This window comes from Geosmithia morbida (genome assembly GCF_012550715.1).
Source record: "Geosmithia morbida isolate 1262 chromosome Unknown scaffold_3, whole genome shotgun sequence".
In the NCBI taxonomy this organism is placed as follows: domain Eukaryota; kingdom Fungi; phylum Ascomycota; class Sordariomycetes; order Hypocreales; family Bionectriaceae; genus Geosmithia; species Geosmithia morbida.
In genome coordinates, this window is record NW_023336190.1 from 73,587 (window position 1) to 91,761 (window position 18,175).

At 56.1% G+C, this 18,175-nt stretch overlaps 7 protein-coding genes across 7 annotated transcripts; 3 read left to right on the forward strand and 4 right to left on the reverse strand.

The window, feature by feature from the left end:
* Nucleotides 1-1,409: 1,409 nt before the first annotated feature.
* On the forward strand, nt 1,410-2,471 carry GMORB2_4967 (cyanide hydratase; the record flags this gene model as incomplete). Its single annotated transcript, XM_035466941.1, has 1 exon — nt 1,410-2,471. One exon carries the CDS (start codon nt 1,410-1,412, stop codon nt 2,469-2,471), a length of 1,062 nt encoding a protein of 353 aa, XP_035322953.1.
* Nucleotides 2,472-2,778: 307 nt separating this feature from the next.
* GMORB2_4968 (Fungal trans) lies at nt 2,779-4,939 on the reverse strand (the record flags this gene model as incomplete). The annotated part of the gene is made up of 4 exons (XM_035466942.1): nt 2,779-3,042; nt 3,146-3,425; nt 3,621-3,833; nt 3,906-4,939. 4 exons carry the CDS (start codon nt 4,937-4,939, stop codon nt 2,779-2,781), a joined length of 1,791 nt encoding a protein of 596 aa, XP_035322954.1.
* Nucleotides 4,940-5,628: 689 nt separating this feature from the next.
* GMORB2_4969 (uncharacterized protein) lies at nt 5,629-6,204 on the reverse strand (the record flags this gene model as incomplete). Its single annotated transcript, XM_035466943.1, has 1 exon — nt 5,629-6,204. The coding sequence occupies one exon, from the start codon at nt 6,202-6,204 to the stop codon at nt 5,629-5,631; it is 576 nt and encodes a 191-aa protein (XP_035322955.1).
* Nucleotides 6,205-9,805: 3,601 nt separating this feature from the next.
* GMORB2_4970 (protein SnodProt1 precursor) lies at nt 9,806-10,288 on the forward strand (the record flags this gene model as incomplete). Its single annotated transcript, XM_035466944.1, has 2 exons — nt 9,806-9,869; nt 9,933-10,288. 2 exons carry the CDS (start codon nt 9,806-9,808, stop codon nt 10,286-10,288), a joined length of 420 nt encoding a protein of 139 aa, XP_035322956.1.
* Nucleotides 10,289-12,526: 2,238 nt separating this feature from the next.
* Nucleotides 12,527-13,666, forward strand: GMORB2_4971 (F-box domain protein; the record flags this gene model as incomplete). Its single annotated transcript, XM_035466945.1, has 1 exon — nt 12,527-13,666. One exon carries the CDS (start codon nt 12,527-12,529, stop codon nt 13,664-13,666), a length of 1,140 nt encoding a protein of 379 aa, XP_035322957.1.
* A 593-nt stretch (nt 13,667-14,259) lies between these two features.
* GMORB2_4972 (EamA-like transporter family) lies at nt 14,260-15,696 on the reverse strand (the record flags this gene model as incomplete). Its single annotated transcript, XM_035466946.1, has 1 exon — nt 14,260-15,696. The coding sequence occupies one exon, from the start codon at nt 15,694-15,696 to the stop codon at nt 14,260-14,262; it is 1,437 nt and encodes a 478-aa protein (XP_035322958.1).
* A 1,051-nt stretch (nt 15,697-16,747) lies between these two features.
* On the reverse strand, nt 16,748-17,919 carry GMORB2_4973 (aflatoxin B1 aldehyde reductase; the record flags this gene model as incomplete). The annotated part of the gene is made up of 2 exons (XM_035466947.1): nt 16,748-17,485; nt 17,584-17,919. The coding sequence occupies 2 exons, from the start codon at nt 17,917-17,919 to the stop codon at nt 16,748-16,750; spliced, it is 1,074 nt and encodes a 357-aa protein (XP_035322959.1).
* Between the last annotated feature and the right edge of the window lie 256 nt (nt 17,920-18,175).

Consider the following 18,175-nt stretch of genomic DNA (forward strand, 5'->3'; position numbering starts at 1 on the left):
AGAACCTTTTAGTCCTATTGCTTCTATGCGTGCAGGCTCTGTACGTGCTGTACATGTTGTGTATGCGTGTGATCTGTACGCATGATAACTCTGCCGTCTCAACTGCGGCCCAAGCATCGCACGGCCACGAGCATATTCCCTGCATGCACAGCTCCTGGTCATGCCGTCAAGCAAGTTGGGGGAGGAGGCGCGTGTGCGGGGTTCGAGCAGAGGGTTCTCGTCACCGGTATCGATAGTACGGGAGTATCACGATATACGGAGTAGCAAGTATCGGTTTCTGATTGCACCGAGTTGCCACGACATGGGCCGTCAGCCTCTCTCTGCCCGTGTTGCTCCGTACATCGCACATGATTGTTACGAGTGGCGGATCTGTAGGCTCGCCTGGACCATCAGCACGACTAATCTGTAATCTGTACAGATTACATCGCTACCAGCAATACTATCATCACCACCACCCGTACATCATCAGTGCACGGCATCGTTGACCGTTGCGTCACCGTTCCGACCTCTCTAGCGATCTTGGACGGGGTAGTTTGGAGAAGCCGAGCCCGTCTCTTACAGACAATGCGTCAATCGACTGTGCTGTCAATCTATCTGCGCCCGCCAAGTGGAGCTGAAGGTGTCGGGACGAGGTCACAGGGCTCGCGCCCGTGCAAGTATCGATACATTGTGCAGAGATCTGTATACTCGTATGCACGGACATGCGAGTATCGTCGCTACTATCCGTACAAGGTATCATCATTGCTTTACGAGTACAGGTTACCTTGGCAGACTGCCCCTTGACCCGGAACTAGCCGACTCTTTCCACTTCACAACCTCTTCCTTCTCCCCCCCCGTCGACACACAACGCTGCCGTCGGTACGGATTAGTCATCTGCTGATCATCCATGGAGCTGCCCTCTGGAACCAAGAGGCAACCTGGTCGACGAGGTCGCCGAAGCTGTCTGCTACTTATAATACTCCGGAGAAGATCCCTTAGTCTGGGACGCGGGGACGTGAGGGGGGGGGGGGGGGGGGAGGTGTCGATACGTGTCGCATCACGTTAGGGTAGGATGGACACAGTGGCGCCAGCCAGGAAGCACGCATGGTATTTCCACCCAATAACCGTCGGGTAAACCGTGTGGACGACGACGGTGCCGAGATACATGCAGTCTGCTCGTCGAGGCGGCGCAGTCCTTGACTCAGGTGTGTACAGATTAGGCCTTATATGCTATTCCGCTGACGTAGACGCATCATGGGATGGCGGCGCAACCTTATCAATAGACAGGCAGATATAGAAACCACAGATAAGACTCTACTCAACCCCTCCTCCTAGAGCTGTTCATCATATCGAGAAAAAAAAGAGGGAGAAAAAGTGTCTCGACTTCCTCTTTCAAAAGCCCCATCGCACAGATTCCACACATATAAACCATGTCCATCAGACAATGGAAGGCGGCCGTCTCGCAGGCCGAGCCGTGCTGGTTCGACCTGGAGGCCGGCGTCGACAAGGCCATCTCTCTGATCGGAGAGGCGGCCAGTAACGGCGCCGCCCTGATCGCCTTCTCCGAGGTCTGGCTTCCAGGGTACCCGAATTTCATCTGGTCCGGCACGTACCAGGAGAACCACCCCCTGGTGCTCAAGTACATGCGCAACAGCATGACGGCGTACGGTCCGGAGATGCTGCGCATCCGCCAGGCCGTGGCGGACCACAAGATGCACGCGGTGCTGGGCTTCAGCGAGCGCGCCGGCGGCAGCCTGTACCTGGCGCAGGTCCTCATCGGGCCGGACGGCAACATCCTCCTGCACCGGCGCAAGCTCAAGCCCACGCACATGGAGCGCACCATCTTCGGCGACTCGACGGGCGACTCGCTCAACAACGTCGTCGACACCCCGCTGGGGAAGATCGGCATGCTCAACTGCTGGGAGCACCTGCAGCCCCTCCTCAAGTTCCACACCTACGCCCAGGGCGAGCAGGTGCACGTCGCGTCGTGGCCGTCGTTCGCCTACAAAGACGCCGGGCCCTATCCCCTCTCCGCCGCCGCCACCCTGTCCGCCACGGAGACGTACGCCCTCGAGGGCCAGTCGTTTGTCCTGCTGGCCAACCAGCCCATCTCCAGGGCCGGCCAGATCCTCAACACCGACGGTCAGGCGGCCAGCAAGGGCGATGCCACGACGGATGTGGGCGGCGGTATCGCCCGCGTGTACGGCCCGGACGCCCGCACCCTGACCACCCCCACCGACCCCAACTTTGATGGCCTCGTCTACTGTGACATTGACCTGGACAAGATCGACGAGGCCAAGACCCTCGCTGACCCTGTTGGCCACTACTCCCGCCCCGACCTCCTGCGCGTTCTCGTCGATGACCAGCCTAAGGCTGTTGTCGCAAGGGTCGATCCCTCCGCGTCCTCGGCAAGCTCTGCCGCCAGAACATTGACGTCCACTCACGCCCCTCTTGCCACTGCTGAGGAGCCTGCTGCTTCGCCTTCCGAGTGAGGAGGGGGATGTTGGGTTGTGCGTTGTCGACTGCTCTGTGTTTCTCGCGTTAGTCCAGGTAGCTGTTTCAGATTGCTTCATACTGCGTACTTCATCCATGGATAGCAAAAAAAAAAAAAAGAGAGACTCTCCTTCCGCCTGCATGTGTACTTACGATACCACCGCATGCGCACACCAGTTGAGCGCGTGTAAGCGGGCAGATGGCCACAACTCTGTAAGTCTACTATGCTGTGATCTGTTTCCCTCTGGCACAGGATGACTCGAATTTCGTTGCAGAAGATATCGGAGAATAAAGACTACAGTGCCTCTATGAGCCTTCAGACTCGGAAACGGCTTCTGTGGCATTCAAAGCCTCCGCGCCAGCATTGCACTCGTTCGCCAAACGCTGGATGGACAGGATGCACCTGGTACCGGAATTCCAAGCGGTGCTCATCTCCCGAAGACCCAGCACGCAGACTTGCAGTCTTTGTATGGCCTTCTTCCGCAGCTCGGCATCAGCCGACATTGTGTCGGCCAGATGTACAGTCGCCGCGGTGACGGTGCAATGCACGGCAAAGATGGGGATCCGTCGCTGGCCAGCTGTCAGATACACCTCTACTACGTCATGGTATTACGGTGTACGACTGCTCTTCAGGTCATGAGAACGAGGGGGAAGGAGATACGATGAAACTCACCAGCGTATAATTCACCTTGTATATTCGGATGATATTGGAGATCCACTCTGCTGAGGTTCGGCAAGCTTGGATGTGAATGTCGTGCGGCCCGGTGTCTTGACCTTTCAGCGGGAAGTCTTGGCGGAACATCTGGAAGAAGGGTCGGTGCAGCAGGACCACGGCGGTGTGGTATTGGAGGCTGTTGCTGCGCGTCTCAGCCTCGGTGACGACTCTTAGTGACGTTGTGAAGAGGGCAGAACGTACTGGAGCAGATATACGTGCGGTGCAGATATCTGCAGGGCTGATGGAGAGATTCTGAGAAAGCTCGGGAGTCGGTGATAGAACGAGACCAGTCTGAGGTGAGACCGGGTGACGTGACTGTAGACGTGCTCCCTCGAGACAGGGGTTTTGGGTATGTGACTAGCAGATGTCAGTTGACATGATGCTTCGTGCTCTCCTTCAACGCACGCCACATCTCCCTCCGGATCAAGCATACTCTTGCTCTAGGATCTTGGACATTATCCCGAACAGTTCCAGGACGTAGTGGAAGTTTGTCACGCCGTACGATGTACGTATGACCACGTCAGACACAGCTCGCGGTATCGGCCTCCACTCTCGATGCTCTGTCTCGCCATAGAGCGACGGCTTCTCGACCGTGATGCTGCGGTAGGGTATTGTAGCCGGTCTTCCCCAGCCTACGCTGAACATCCTTTCCGCACCAAGATTCACCGTCAGCCACGCTCGCTGCATGCACGTACACGGGGCGTCACGGTCAAGTCACCTGTCTATCATGTAGCAGCCCCACCAGGTTATCGACCGGGCCTCCGCCTCATCACAGGATATGACACCCCGCGTGACAGCGTCGGAGCAATCCAGGTGCAGGCCTAGATTGAAGGCCATCCTCGTCGCGATCCCGCTGTAGACCCAGCCGCTCGATTCCATGTCCAGCGCCATCTCGCGGACGGCCAGCAAGGCAGCTGCCTGGACCGTCATGGTCGTCGGAGATTCAAACTCGCAGTTGAGCATGACCTTGGCTTCGTTCGCATACGCCTCTCCCGCCGTGTCCGGATCGTCGACGTCCAGCCTCACCTCCGGCCTATCAGACAGCCTGGAGGTCACGGAGAATATAGCAAGGAGTAGGAGAGGCGAGCAGAAGCGCCCCGAGTGTTCGCGGTGGAGATCATGCAGGAAGGCCTTCTCCGGAACGAGGTAGTGCCAGGAGTTCTGCCAGCACCAGAAGAGGTCGAGGAGGTGGTCCCGCAGGTCTTGGGGCACATCAGCCACACCGGTCAGTCGCCTCGCGGCGGCGTATCCTCTCTTCTGTGCGTCGCTCGGCGACGCAACAGCGTCGGAGGATAGGAGCTGGTGGTTCCGCGAGTAGAAGAACCGCAGCTGTCCTGTGTCGGAAACGTGGAGCCGCCCCGGGCTGGGCGTGATGGCATCGATGAGTGTGTGTATCGGTGACGCTGCATCCGAGGCTGTAGGTGGTAAGGCGGCGGGTGGTGGGCTGTGCTGTACTTCTCCCTTGGGAGGATCGATTGTTGATTCTGCTGCTGAGCCGGCCTGGCTCGACAGTGCCTCTTCGAGACTCTGGATCCGTGCCAGCAAGGCCTGGACGTACTGTTTGCTGGGTGGCCTTGTACGTTTGCACTCGTCAGACAGGATGCGACATTGACGTCTGACGACGGGTATCAGGTCACAGGCATCATTACCTTCGTCGCGATGTGCCATGGCTGTACTCGCACAGCTGGGATCCCTTTTCGCATGCCGCACACCGGGGCATCTCGCCGTTGCACTGAGAATGGAGCCTCGCATGTCAGAACAGCAGCCCAGGGGAGAAGGGAGGGGGGGGGGGCAGTCGTGGACGGTGTTGTGATGAGGTTGAGATGCAGGTCACGCGCTCCTTGCCTTGATCCGTTTCGCACGACATTGATTGCATGCCAACGTCACTCTTCGCCGGGATCTCGGCCGCTTCGGTGATTCACTCATTGTACGTCGCCTGCAGGAAACGGCCGTATCACTGCCACTCGTCGGGGGGTTTCTCTCTGCATCCGGGGACCCCGTAGTGTCATGTGTGGAGAGGGGAGGGATCCGAATCGGTTACTATCTATCCGGGAGGCTCATTTTGGTGGGGTTCTACGGAGTAGTGGCGGTGTTAGGACTCAATCTGCCCCAACTTATTCAGCGGATGAACTCGGGTGCATCATTACGGGATTCCCACGGATATGCCAAGCTGTCAGAAGACAGTATAGCCAACATTATTCTATCGTCAATGCATGACTTGACAATTCAAGAGGATGGGGCACGGCAAACGATGCCAGAGAAGTGCGGATGATCTTCGAGCCGAGAACTATTCTTCTTCGGTAGGCCAATCTATTGAATCTGGCGATATGCACGAGAGCATCTAATCCGCTTGCTCCTTCGTGAGAGAGAACACGGATGAATACAGCACGCAAAGCCGAACCGTCCCCCATCGCAAGGAGAAGAGGGTAGAAGGGAGAGAGTCAGTCCCCACCGCGACGAGCAGAAGGCTCGGGACCACCAGCAGACCTGGTCACCCGGGGAGGCGAAGGGCCAGCGTCGGACGACGCACCGGGGTGGTGCTCGTCAACGATGTCGACGACGGCATGGCTCATGTACCGTCCGTCGCCGTAGCTGATGTCGACAACGCGCACGAGCGCATCGCCGGGGATGGCACCCCGCTCGATGCAGAGGTTGACATAAGCGGGCTTCAACTCCTCCAGCCGGGCGACGTAGGGCGCACCGACCTGGGCGCGGGGGTCGTGCTTGAGGAGGAAGAAGTCGGGTAGGGCGCTGCGGCCGCACTCCTTGGCGGTGCTCTTCATGGGGAGCTTCTGCATCTGGCGGGGGTTGTCGAGGGGCCCAGCGGCCTTGCGCTTCTTACCGGCTGCCTCGGACGAGGCGGCGGAGGTCTCGGCCTGCTGCTGCTGATTGCTGCTGCTGTTCTTCTCCTTCTGGGCCGAGATGCGGGCACTGTATTGTCGGGACGAGGCGCTGGAGGGAGGAGAGTTCAGCTCCTCCTGCGCGGTCGGGGCCTTGGAAAGGTTCAGGTGAAACATGGTGACTTGATCTGTGCATGTATGATGGGGAAAAAAAAAGAAGAAGAAAACCAACTTGCTGAAGTAGGAGTGGGTTTTCGAGTGAAGATGCGTATCGATCTGGAGATATGTCGAGAGGATGTAGATCTCTGCGTGTGCAGGACAAGATGTAGAGAGAGGGCGAGGGAGAAGAGTTTATAGACAAGAAGAAAGAAAGAAGAAGAAGAAGAAAAAGGCAACGCTCTGCGTGGCCGCTCGAAGCAAGGCGATTCAGAGAAGACAAAGGGCCAGCTACGGACACCTGTTCCGATTGTCGAAGCCGTATAGGCTATCCAATCGCTGCCTTGGTGGTGTGGTGGGTGATATCTGTGGACAGAGAACAGGTGCACGGACACACCCTGCGACGTCCTCACTCTTTGTTATCGGTCCTGATGGCGCGTCCGTCACCCCGCAGCCTGGGCAGCGTGGCAGGAAGGAGATCCTCGTCAGCATTAACCGCCACATCGACCGCGGACAAGGACGGACATCATCGCCGCCTTCCGCGGGCGCATGTCCCCGTGAATGAAACGAGAGCGAGGGAGAAGGAGGAGGAGACGGCGAGTCGACGGATGCTGCGCAGATTCAATGTCAGCTTCACGGGCACGGCGGGTTAGGAGTGGCCTAGCCACCATCGGGCTGTGAGACTGGCGGTTCTCCGACAGCTCTCGAGGTGTGTCGACCGATCATCGGAACAACGATGACGGGCGAGCAGAGAAAGCATGCAGTCGTCATGACCGTGCAGTCCTCTGTCCCGTCCGGGTCGGCATGGCCGTACAGAGGTCTGGATGAGCCTGGGGAGAGAGAGGCCTCGTCCGGAGATGGGCGCCTGCAGAGAGGGGTCAGTACGATGGACACAGCAAAGGACGGGAAGGAGAGAGGACATGCCGTACTTGTGACTTGTGCCGTGGAAGTTGAATGAGTGACAAGGTGGCTGAGGGSKGRGGGGGGGGGGGGGGGGGGGGGGGGAGAGTATCTACGCATACGTACACATGCAATCTGTACTCCTACACAAGCATTACACAGTCGTACAGTAATGATGACGAGATGATGACGAGATGAATCTCAGACCTAGAGGTCATCTACATGGACAGCTCGTAGCACACAGAGACATGGTTGCTGGGTTCCTGCGTATGGGGTTTCCCTTATCTGCCATTGCGTCAACAGATCGGTTACATGACAAGCGAGATGCGAGTTTTGCTGCCGAGGGTAAGGTAGGTAGAGAGGTAGGTAATGCACGTTGCATGTAGCCGGATGCAGATCAGTAAGCATCATCCATTCCTCTGTGTCGAGACAAGAGTCTCAGGCCATGCCGGTTTTTTCTTTTTCCTGTCTCGGTAAACATGTATATTTGATGGCTCTCTGCTTCCAATCTTTTGTGTGTTTCGGTGTCAAAAGTGCACAGGCATTCCGTTAACGTGTGTTGTTCGTCTCCTCTCGCTATCCGACAGTCTGCATCTGCCATCTCGTCTGAGCGAATTGCATCAGGGTACCCGGAAGACATGATGACTTTAGTTGATCTACAACACTCCTTATATTTCAGACAACTATGAATGGGGGCGGACGACGTTGTGCCCTACGGACATACCGCAATGTGGTCCCATTTCAAGTCTGCCGATCAACGCCATGGATGCAACGTCGCATACATGTATGGAGAAATGGTAGAGAGGCAGAGACAGCCAGATTGAATGTTTAGAACCCATCTTCTTCTTTCCTCGCCTTCTAGGTACTTGCTCTACATGGGGAGAGTCATGTACGACATGGTTGAGTCGGCGAGCTTCCCTTTCTCTCTGGGAAGCTCCTGTTTTTATTCATCATCTATTTATTATCACTATTATTATTATTATTATCACCATCATTATTATTGAATCGGCAACTTGCCTAATGCTAAAACAACAGAAGACAAAAGAAGAAAAGAGAAAAAGGGAAGACGAAAACCATGGCTTCGGAACTCCGGAAGCATGGTTGGCTGAGTGTGGATCTCAAGGCGGAGAATGGGCATACAAGTACGAGAAGTACGAGTATTGATATATTATACGATGCATGTGCCGCACGACGGAGCGATTGACCTGCCCGCTTACGGAGTATGCAAAACGACTGACCCAGCTCTCTGGAGGATGGACGTGAAGAGAACTGACATGGAGAGCATTCACAATGTGTCTTGTGTTCTTGTTCTTGTAGAACCACGTCGTCTACCCCTCTTCCTCTCTCTCTCTCTCTCTCTCTCGTATTCTGAAATGTAACGTGTACGTTTTGGCCTTTTATTTTTATTTTTATTCTTATATATACCAAGACATTCTACAACTACAGTTTCTCCCGTATAGTATTGGTACAAGTAAAATATCAATACAACCCAGCTGCATCTACCGGCCTCGGCACCTGATGTCGAGCCTTGGCAACGGGACCTTGGGGACCTTGGCATTAATAACATAACGGCCGTATTACCTTGTAGTGATGGCACTGCTCACTACGATTGCAGGTAATACTCGGATTGCCATGACGGTACGTTGAAGGGAAGCCCAACGTTCAAGCTCCATCGTCCGCCACTCGTGTCCAGCGACGCCAAGCTGCGGCCAAGTTCTAATTATAACCCCATCTTTACGCTCCTTGCTCCCGTGTCCTGCGTGTTAGCGAAAAGGCCATCCGGCTTTCTTCGCGTCCTGGTCGTATCATCATCACTCTCCTTCCATTCTCCTTACCCGACGTAGCACACACATCCGGCCATGAGCGCCTGTCGATCAAGCCTCTCTCGATCAATGAATTCGTCAGCATTCAGAGGACCTTCACTGATGATGGTCGTAGACACGCGCACGCGAAGAGGGATCTGAAATATCGCTGAAGAGAGTTTCCACGCGGGGATGAATGTCATAACTCACGCAGTTTTGCCCAGTCTAGCCCAGCCCAGCCCAGCCCAGGGAAGAAAGAATAAAGATAAAAAAAGAATACGAGACCTAGCAAACCGGGTCTCCGCATTTCCGTCATTCCGGCCATGACGGGCGAACATCGTATCGACCGCCCCTTTTTTTCTTCCCCTTCTTATTCTCCTCTACTCGTATTGCAATACGAGGGGAAACAAAACACACGTGCGGTGTTTTCCCCAACTCAATCTCTCTCTCTCTCTCTCTCTCTCGGAATCCCAATAAAGAAAATTGATCTCACCGCCCATGAACCGACAAGTTATCGGACGATCGGGGGGCGGGGGAAGGGTCCGCTGAAAATAATCCCGCTTACTTGCACCCCTCCGTAGAAGAGGAAAGAATGGCCGGTGATACATTTCGATACGATGTCTTGGGCTATCCTGACCCGGTCGAATCGGCCTCGCCCCCCCCCCCCCCCCCCCCCCCCCCCCCCCCCCCCCCCCCAGGCGGGCCGTCGGTCTTTCCATCGACAGTCTGGGTGCGAGTGCGAGTGCTGGTAGGAAGCGGTATTGTTATATAAAGAGGTGGTCCATATACCGGTTCCATCGAGATATCATCATCAGCTCTCCTCTACTCTCGCCAACACACCATCACCACTCTTGACAAGCCGTGTCTCTCCAACCTCCCACTACTCTTCAGCACATCACCACTCTCAAACAACCTTCAAGATGCAACTCTCCAACCTCTTTGCCCTCGTTGCCCCCTTCGTCGGCGCCGCCCTGGCCGACACCGGTATGTCCATTTCATCCATCCATCTACCCTGTTCATGGCTGACGTGAAGGTGGGGGGGAAAAGTCTCCTACGACGTCGGCTACGACGATGCCTCCCGCTCCCTGACGGCCGTCTCCTGCTCTGACGGTGCGAACGGCCTCATCTCCCGCTACGGCTGGCAGACCCAGGGCCAGGTGGCGAGCTTCCCCTTCATCGGCGGCGTCCAGGCCGTGGCCGGGTGGAACTCCCCCTCGTGCGGCACCTGCTGGAGCATCTCGTACAACGGGCACACCATCCACGTCCTGGCCGTCGACCACGCGGCCTCGGGCTTCAACATCGGCCTCAACGCCATGAACTCGCTCACCAACGGCCTGGCCGAGCAGCTGGGCCGTGTCGAGGCCACGGCTACGCAGGTTGCCGTCTCCGAGTGCGGTCTGTAGGGTCTCATCATGTCTTCAATTCTCATGTCTTCAATTCTCCGGAGAGCTCCGAACGGGCGTGTACAGTTGAGATGGACACGGAGTGAGGGGAGGGACTGGCTGGTACTGTAATTCTTTCATTCAGATTATGATTCACGCCGCATCTTGATTTTTTCAATAACACAAGTTTTTATTTTTTTTTTTTCATTTTTAAATTTCCACCTCTTTTACCGTTGAAGCTTCAAAGTAATTGATATCTGGTTCTTGTTCCGTCTTTCCCTCGACAATACCATTTCCACAGCACCGAAGCTAGCAAGATTGATAAAAGCGCAGATGACCCATTCTACCTTGCTTCGTGATCATCGCCCAATATATTCAACACCACCATCCAATCGATCCGACCGTGACTCGTTGGTCTCCCTGGCGCCTGTATTGGGGGGGGGCACCTGTTTACCCAGACCGAGATGGTATCTCGACTACTTGTAGTCAGCTCTGTGCTGATCAAGGATTATAAGGTGAGCATTCCCGGCCCGCCGCCAGTCCCATAGTTGGCCTCGTCATTTTTGAAAACCCAGATAACTATTCAAGCCCGCATCCTCATGCTTGGTTGATGCGATAATTATTGGAGACGCTGCTGTCACTGCCGCTGGTATCGCTTCTGTCGCTGAAGTGGTGGGGGTAGTCGTATCCGTCCTGTTCTCTCTCTCTCTTCTGAGGAGATGTCTGCGGGACTGTTGTCCGTTTTCCGTCGTGCAGGCAATCACTCCATACTTGGTCAAAATATATATATGTAAATGTATATATGCCCGGTAGGTGTCATTATAAAAAACGACCACGTTTGCGGACTGTCTGCATATATGCAAAATAGCGTCAGTTGGCGGATAACGATCACAGCGGGTTTTCCTCGTGTCTATATCTCCTGTAGGGTATCCAGTCTGGATCCTTGCATACGACGTGAGTGAGGCATGTCGCTATAGTACAGATAGGAACAGATGCTATAATATTAGTATCAAATGCCTGTAGACGTATCATTGAAGGATCGAGATCGTTTATCAGTACCCCACACAAGCGTCGCGACAGAGCGCACCTTATCTTGGTAGCGTACCTTGGCATCAAAGCGCCCATCGTACTTGTCATGGCAGTGTAGCTCGCCTGAGAGAGTCGGAGACCTTATAAAGAATGCCGGCCAGTTGGGAAGAGATCAACTCACCAAGGTCATCAAAGGGCGACGGTGGCGGCTTTACTTTTCCATGGGCCGCCATCAGACCCTAGGGTCACAATAGCGTGCGTACGTGCATGTGTGTGCGCGTGTGTGCGCGTGTGTATGTGTCTACTCTCGGCATCAAGAATGGTGCGGAGAAAGGAAGCTCGGCGGAGAAGACTGTCCTCTCCCCGGGTGGTGTCCAGTACTTCGTAGGTACCACGCAGTACAGGCATGTACATTGGTGTACTCTTCCCCTCGGATGCAGGGGCTCTGTTCTCCGTAGGAAAACCTCCCCAATAATGGGCTTGACAGCCAATCTGCCCATGATGCATGTGCAGTATCGTCTTGTGACCACGTCACAATGGTGTGAGGTGGGGAGGGGAGGGACGGTGGGACGGGGAGGGGTGGCTACTTTCCTCTTCTTTTCCCCACACTCTGGGCACCGCACTCCGGGGTTGACTTTCAAGGGTGTTTGGCTGGATCCATGTGCTGGGGTGCACTGGGTGTGCGACAATCGGGGCAGAAACTCGGTGATCAGAGACCCGACATACAGAAGAGACCGATCTTCTCTAGCTTGGCCTGTGTGTCTAGGATCACAACGTGGAGGGGGGCGATGCCATCGATTATTACTCTGATAGTAGTAGTACTGCCTTTATTGTATGTATCAGCATCATTAGCTGTATGCAAGAAAGAGGAGAGAGAGAGAGAGAGAGAGCGGAGGAGGAAACCTGTGCAACACACGGCAAGGGCAGGAATGAGGGGAGGGGGGGGGCGCGGTCGCACCTTCCCTTCCACTCACCGTACTTAGACATCCCCATCCCCGTCGATCCTACGCACCCAACAAAGCTTCTTACATTTTAATCCTCGGCTACTATTACTCTTCCCTTCTTCGTCGTAATCATCATCATCTTCCTCCTCCTCCTCCTCCTCCTCCTCTTTCCACAGTTCAATCCACCAATCCGTAAACCGATACGACCATCAATCTCATTTCTGATGATCCTTCCTCACATCGTCGCTCATCCCTCTTTCCCTCTACTTGCACCCTCCACAAAAACATGGACAGTCTTCCCCCCGAGATCCTAGACCACATCATCTCATGTCTCGACGACACCGACACGGCCACAGACAAGCTGTACGGTGAACCGGCTGACCTGCTGGACGCCTCACTGGCCACCGTGGACATCAAGAACGCCTCTCTGGTCAACAGCACGTGGCGCAACGCCTGCCGGCGCCGGCTCTTCCAGCACATCAGGTGGACCATCCGGCCCGAGGAGTACGAATACCAGCCGGCTGAAGGGTCATATCCGCCGCCGCTGGGCCACGACCTGCACCGCTTCCTCGACAGCATCGCGACCACCTGGCCGGGTGGCGAGTCGGTCGTGGCCAATGTGCGCAGCCTGCGCCTCGTTTCGGGCGAGGCAAAGGGCACCTTCTGCATGAGACGCGACGCCACCGCCAACCTGTGGCCCTCCATCTTCTCGCGCATCAACCCGCGCCGCGTCACCGCCATCGGCGACCCGGCTGCCCTGTCCATCATCCTCGGCCTGGGATATCTCGAGGGCAGCAGCGCCTGGATGTTCGACCTCCCCATCCAGCTCGTCCAGGTGACCAGGCGGAATGCCGCCTCCACCGACCCGTCGACCAGCTACAGCTGCCGCGGCATGCCTACCCTCTTCTCCGTCCGCCAGTGGGACAGTCTCCTGCTCAACGAGGGCTCCTTCATCCCCACCTACGCCACCTACGACTACCACCACCACGTCCAGCCGTCCCTCCTCCACATGCTCCCCGCATCCGACGGCATCGCCTTTGACGACTTCGCCTACGTCTCCGCCTTCCCCACCTCCCCGTACTTCACCGTCGTCTTCCTCCTGCACATGCCCACCGCCAAGAACATATACATCCAGATCGTCCCCCGGGAGCTCGACTTCACCCGACGTCTCCCGCCCTCCACCCTCGGTCACCTCGACATCAGGGACCCCTGGATGGAGTGCATCTCCGTCTGGTCCAGCGTGGGAGACATCATCTTCCGCGGCGCCGACCTGCGACCTCGCTGGAAGCATGTCGACACCTTTGAAATGGGCGCCACCGACCACATCGAGAACATATGGAACGACGTCGAGCACCGTGCCGTCGCTCAGAAGCCAGGGGAGCTCAGGTGGGGCATTGCCAGGCAGGGTCTTCTTGTCCGTCGGTGATTGATTGATGGTACTTGCCTGTGTCCGTCATTGGACGTGGTATATGAGTAAACGCGCAACATCTTGGTGGCAGTTTTTTTATTCTTCCTTCTTGTAACGGCTTAATATTTGATCTGTGTATAACATTTGATGATGACTTGGTGGGTGGTAGGGGGGAAACCTTAGTTCTTGTGAATTACATTCTCAAATCTCTTTTAATGATGACAAAAGGATTCTCAACTCATGGGAGTTGTTTCAGTGGTCCCAACAGATGATGGATTTTTGTAGACTAGATTTTGAGTCGAGAACGCCTGTGATATGCCATGATGAAAAACCCCGTATAACCCCCCCCCCCTCCCACCCGAAATGAACAGAAATAGCAGAATACCCGTTTCGACAGTAAAAGGAGGTCAGTATGCTAGTGATGGGGGTCCCGTAATATATGTACAGAGTTGGACGTTGTCAAAATCTAGAGAACCAGTTCCTCCTAAGAAGAAAAAGATTGTTTAGTCATTCACGAAGAGAAAAAAAAAGGATATCTAGTAAATAATTATTTGATAATAAAACAAGGAGAACATTCTATCAGCACACAAATGGCAAAGGGGGAGGGGGGTCTAATCGTGATTGTCATCGCTCCCATCAGCCTCGACATCACTATCAGACAGGTCGACGGCCAGTTTCTGGGCCTCGTGCTCCTTCATCTCACGATACGTGCTGAAGCTGAGGGCCAGGAATGCCAGGGTGATCATGGACCCGCCGACGATGGCGGCGAAGCTGAGCGGCTTGGCAGTGATGAGCCAGTCGGCCAGGGCGACGATGAAGATGGTGAGGAGGGCGGCGACGGACGACAGGACAGGCGACGTGAGCGAGATGAGGACGAGGAAGGAGCCGCTAAAGGTGGCGTTGGACAGGACGGCAGCGAGGACGAGCCATGCGGTCTTGCCGGTAGGCAGCTCGAAGAGCTCGATGCCGGTCCAGTGCAGGAGGGGCAGGGGGAACCACAGGACGGTCAGGGTGAAGAGGCCGATGAGCGAGCCGAAGGTGTTGGCGAAGATGACGCCGCGACCGGGGGACACGCCCTCTGGCGGGCAGGCGTAGCGCTTGTACAGGACCTCGTAGAGGCCGTAGAGGACGGAGCCCACGCCGATGACGAGGTTCCCGACGAAGCGGCCGCTCGCCGTGACGTCGTCGCCGTCCCCGGAGCTGGAGCCGCCGTAGGCCACGACCAGGACGCCGGCGATGGCGATGACGACGGCGACGGACTTGTCGAGGCGCAGGGGCTCGTGCAGGAGCGGCACGGAGAAGACGTAGGCGAAGAAGGCGGAGCAGTTGTAGATGGCCGTCAGGTCCGAGGGCGTCGTGAGGGCCACGGCGACGTACCAGCTCAGGCCGGCGACGGTGAGGGCCGTGGTGACGATGGCCGTGAACTTGGCCAGGTACCGCACGGGGTCGGCGTTGAGCCTCACCGACGACGATGGGTGCCGGTATGCCCGCAGCGACCGCGTCTCGACCATGACGGCCGTGGTGCGCAGCGACTCGAAGTGCTGCCGCAGGAACACGCCCCAGGGGACGTCCCGCTTCTGCGACCGCAGTACTAGCAGCTGCACCGGCCACAGCACCACCCACGACCCGTGCGTCAGGTACATCATGCAGTACGCCTTGCCCCAGCCCAGGTCGTTCTGGATGTACGAGCTCAGCTCCGTCTGGACGCAGAACGACACCAGGCTGACACCCAGGAAGAAGGCTGCAAACATGTACTTGCGCTTGGCCTTGTCCTCAGCCACCACCTCGCGCGGACTGCGACTACGCATCATCGACCGCCGCCCGGCAAACGTCGACGCCTGGGATGGGGCCGCCGACCGCCCACCACCACCGCCGCCGTAATACGGCGGTCCGTTGCGGCTCTCCGACAGACTGGATCGGCCGCGCTGCTGCTGCTGCTCCTCCTCCTCCTCCTCGTTGTCTTCTACCTTGCCTTTGCGCAGAAGCGGCCGGATATTCTCATCCTCGGCGCCGGCGTACACCGGTATACGACCTTGGGGGCCGGCCATTATTTTAGTCTGGAATTCCTGTGCGGGTGTCGTATCTGGATCGTCTGTCTGAGGTGTGGTCCGCCAGATGTGTCTTAGGGGTTGGGAAACGGTTCACATGTGGGCGTTGTCGAAAGGGGTGAAATAAAAAATGGTGATCCGGAGAAGGGGGGATTTCTTTTTCTGGTCTCATGCCATAATCTCGCTGGGATATTCGTGGAATTTTGTCGTAAATTACAAAAGGGAGAACAGTGCGTGTGTGTGTGTGTGTGTGTAACGAGAAGAAGAGAGAGAAAAGAATGGTCAACCTCCCCCGTTGTGTTGGTGATGCATGCAGAACGACGTAATGTCGGGTATTATCACTTCTTGGCGATTCGAGACGTATATTATTGCAATATTACTGCCAGCGTGGCCAGGCCTCTCTCTCACTGTCCGATGACGACTGCACCTACGGTTCAACCGGTCAGCCATGAACGACGCCTGTGGTCACCCGGTTAGGGGCGGTACATTGCGCTACTCGTAGAGGCTACAGAAGCTTTATAGTGGGTCTTATGCTGTTCTCGGCGTCGGGAGGTCACTAAACTTTGGATCTCATGCTCGCGTACCGCCATCTGCCCATCCAATCTGGATGATCCATGGATGGATATTAATACATAAAATATGCGGTCCATGCTGAGGGGGAGAGGAGAAGGTCAAGCTGTGGGGGGGGGGGGGCAGGCGCTGTATTACTGAGTCTACAGTGCAGGGGCGGTCAGCGAGGATGAATTTCAGGGCCTGGGCCGCTCCTTCTAAAAGGCCTTTACCCCATGCCTCGCTGCTACGCTGAGGCTGAGATGAGTGGACGTCCGGTTCCTTTGGGTCTGGTACTTTCACCGATGATATTATCGTGGAGCATCAATTATTAGTAGTGACAGTTCGGTCCGTCCATACAGGTGGGTGGGCAACAAATGACGGACAGATGAGAGAAGATGGAAGCACATGTTAGTTCCGATTGTCGGTCTGTACTAATAGCTAGCAGTACCTCTGTGGATTAGCCGAATACAGCCAACAACTACTAAGTCCTCTCGTCGGATTACTCGCTACCAAAGAGCGCCTTCCTGGTATCATAGGTGTACGTCAGATCTCCATGCCAGTAGTTTGTCGAGTCGACCTTGGATACAAGCCAGGCCTGGTCGAGTGCTTGGACGACCTCGTCAGGCAGCGGTCCCTTCTCGAGGTTGTTGAGATTGTCTTCGAGCTGCGTGACGCTGGAGACGCCGATGATGATGCCGTCGTTGCCGTCCTTGATCTTGAGCTGCGAGTGGTGCACCATCCACCTGAGCGCAGTCTCGATCATGGTTAGCCCCTCCTTCTGCGTGGCCTGCTCCACCAGCTGGAGAGCCTTGAAGGTGCTCTCGCGGAAGTAGCGGTCGCGGTAGTTCTTGCCCTGGGTGGTGGTCGTGTTGGAGAAGCGCCCGCTCTCGGGGACGAGGTCGGCGGACTTGATCTTGCCCGAGAACAGGCCGCCGGCGAGGGGGTTGTAGGCGACAATGTCGAGGCCGTAACGGCGGCACGCGACGAAGAGCTCCGCCTCGATGCCGCGCGTGATACAGTTGTACATGCCCTGGTAGATGGTCGGCCTGACCCAGTTGTTGTACTTGCACGTCATGACGATCTCGGCCACCTCGTACGCCGTAAAGTTGCTGATGCCGAACTGGACAAACTTGCCCGCCTTGTGCAGCTCGTTCATGGCCTCGAGTGTCTCGGCGAACGGCACCGTTCTGTCGGCTCGGTGAAGGTAAAGAAGCTGTTCATCCATCCCTCTCCCCATCTTTCTGTTAGCCTCTGTACTCTTTCGTGGTATTCTTTCTCTCGTTCCATTCGTACAGAGGTGCAAGGTGCAGAGCAAGGTGCAGAGGGTATACTCACGTCGATACAGTCCGTCCCCAGCTCCTTCAGGCTGCTCTCCACAGAGGCAATCACCTTGTCTTTGGCGTTGGCGCCAGGCTCAGAGGGATACTTGACCTTTGTGGCCAGCGTAAGTCCCCGGCCCTTCCAGCCGGCCTCGCGCGTAAAGGCCTCCTGCCTGCCGCCGATGTAGACGGGCGCCGTATCGACCTCATTGTACCCTCGGGCCTGGAAGGTGTCGAGGGCCTTCTTGAAGATGCCCTGGTCTGTAATGCGTGCACCGGCAGACTCATCGGGTCCGAAGGTCATAAGACCCAGGATAATGCGGTTGTTTACCTTTTGAGTAGCGAGAGACATATTGGAACATCTGTATACTCAGTCCTAGGTGTCTGTGTGCGTGAATAGTGTGAGAGAGTCGGGAGGGGGGGAAAAGTGTTATGCTGCTCTTCAATCAATGAGCTCACCCCTCCCTCAAAAGCCCCTCTTTGCCCCACGACCGTGAACGGCGATAGCACGGAGATTGGCATATTCCTCCTTCCTTTGGCAATCACACCATCACCCAGTCCTGAGGTCCCACCGTTCAGGTTGAAAATTTCTTCACTTGTTTAAATCC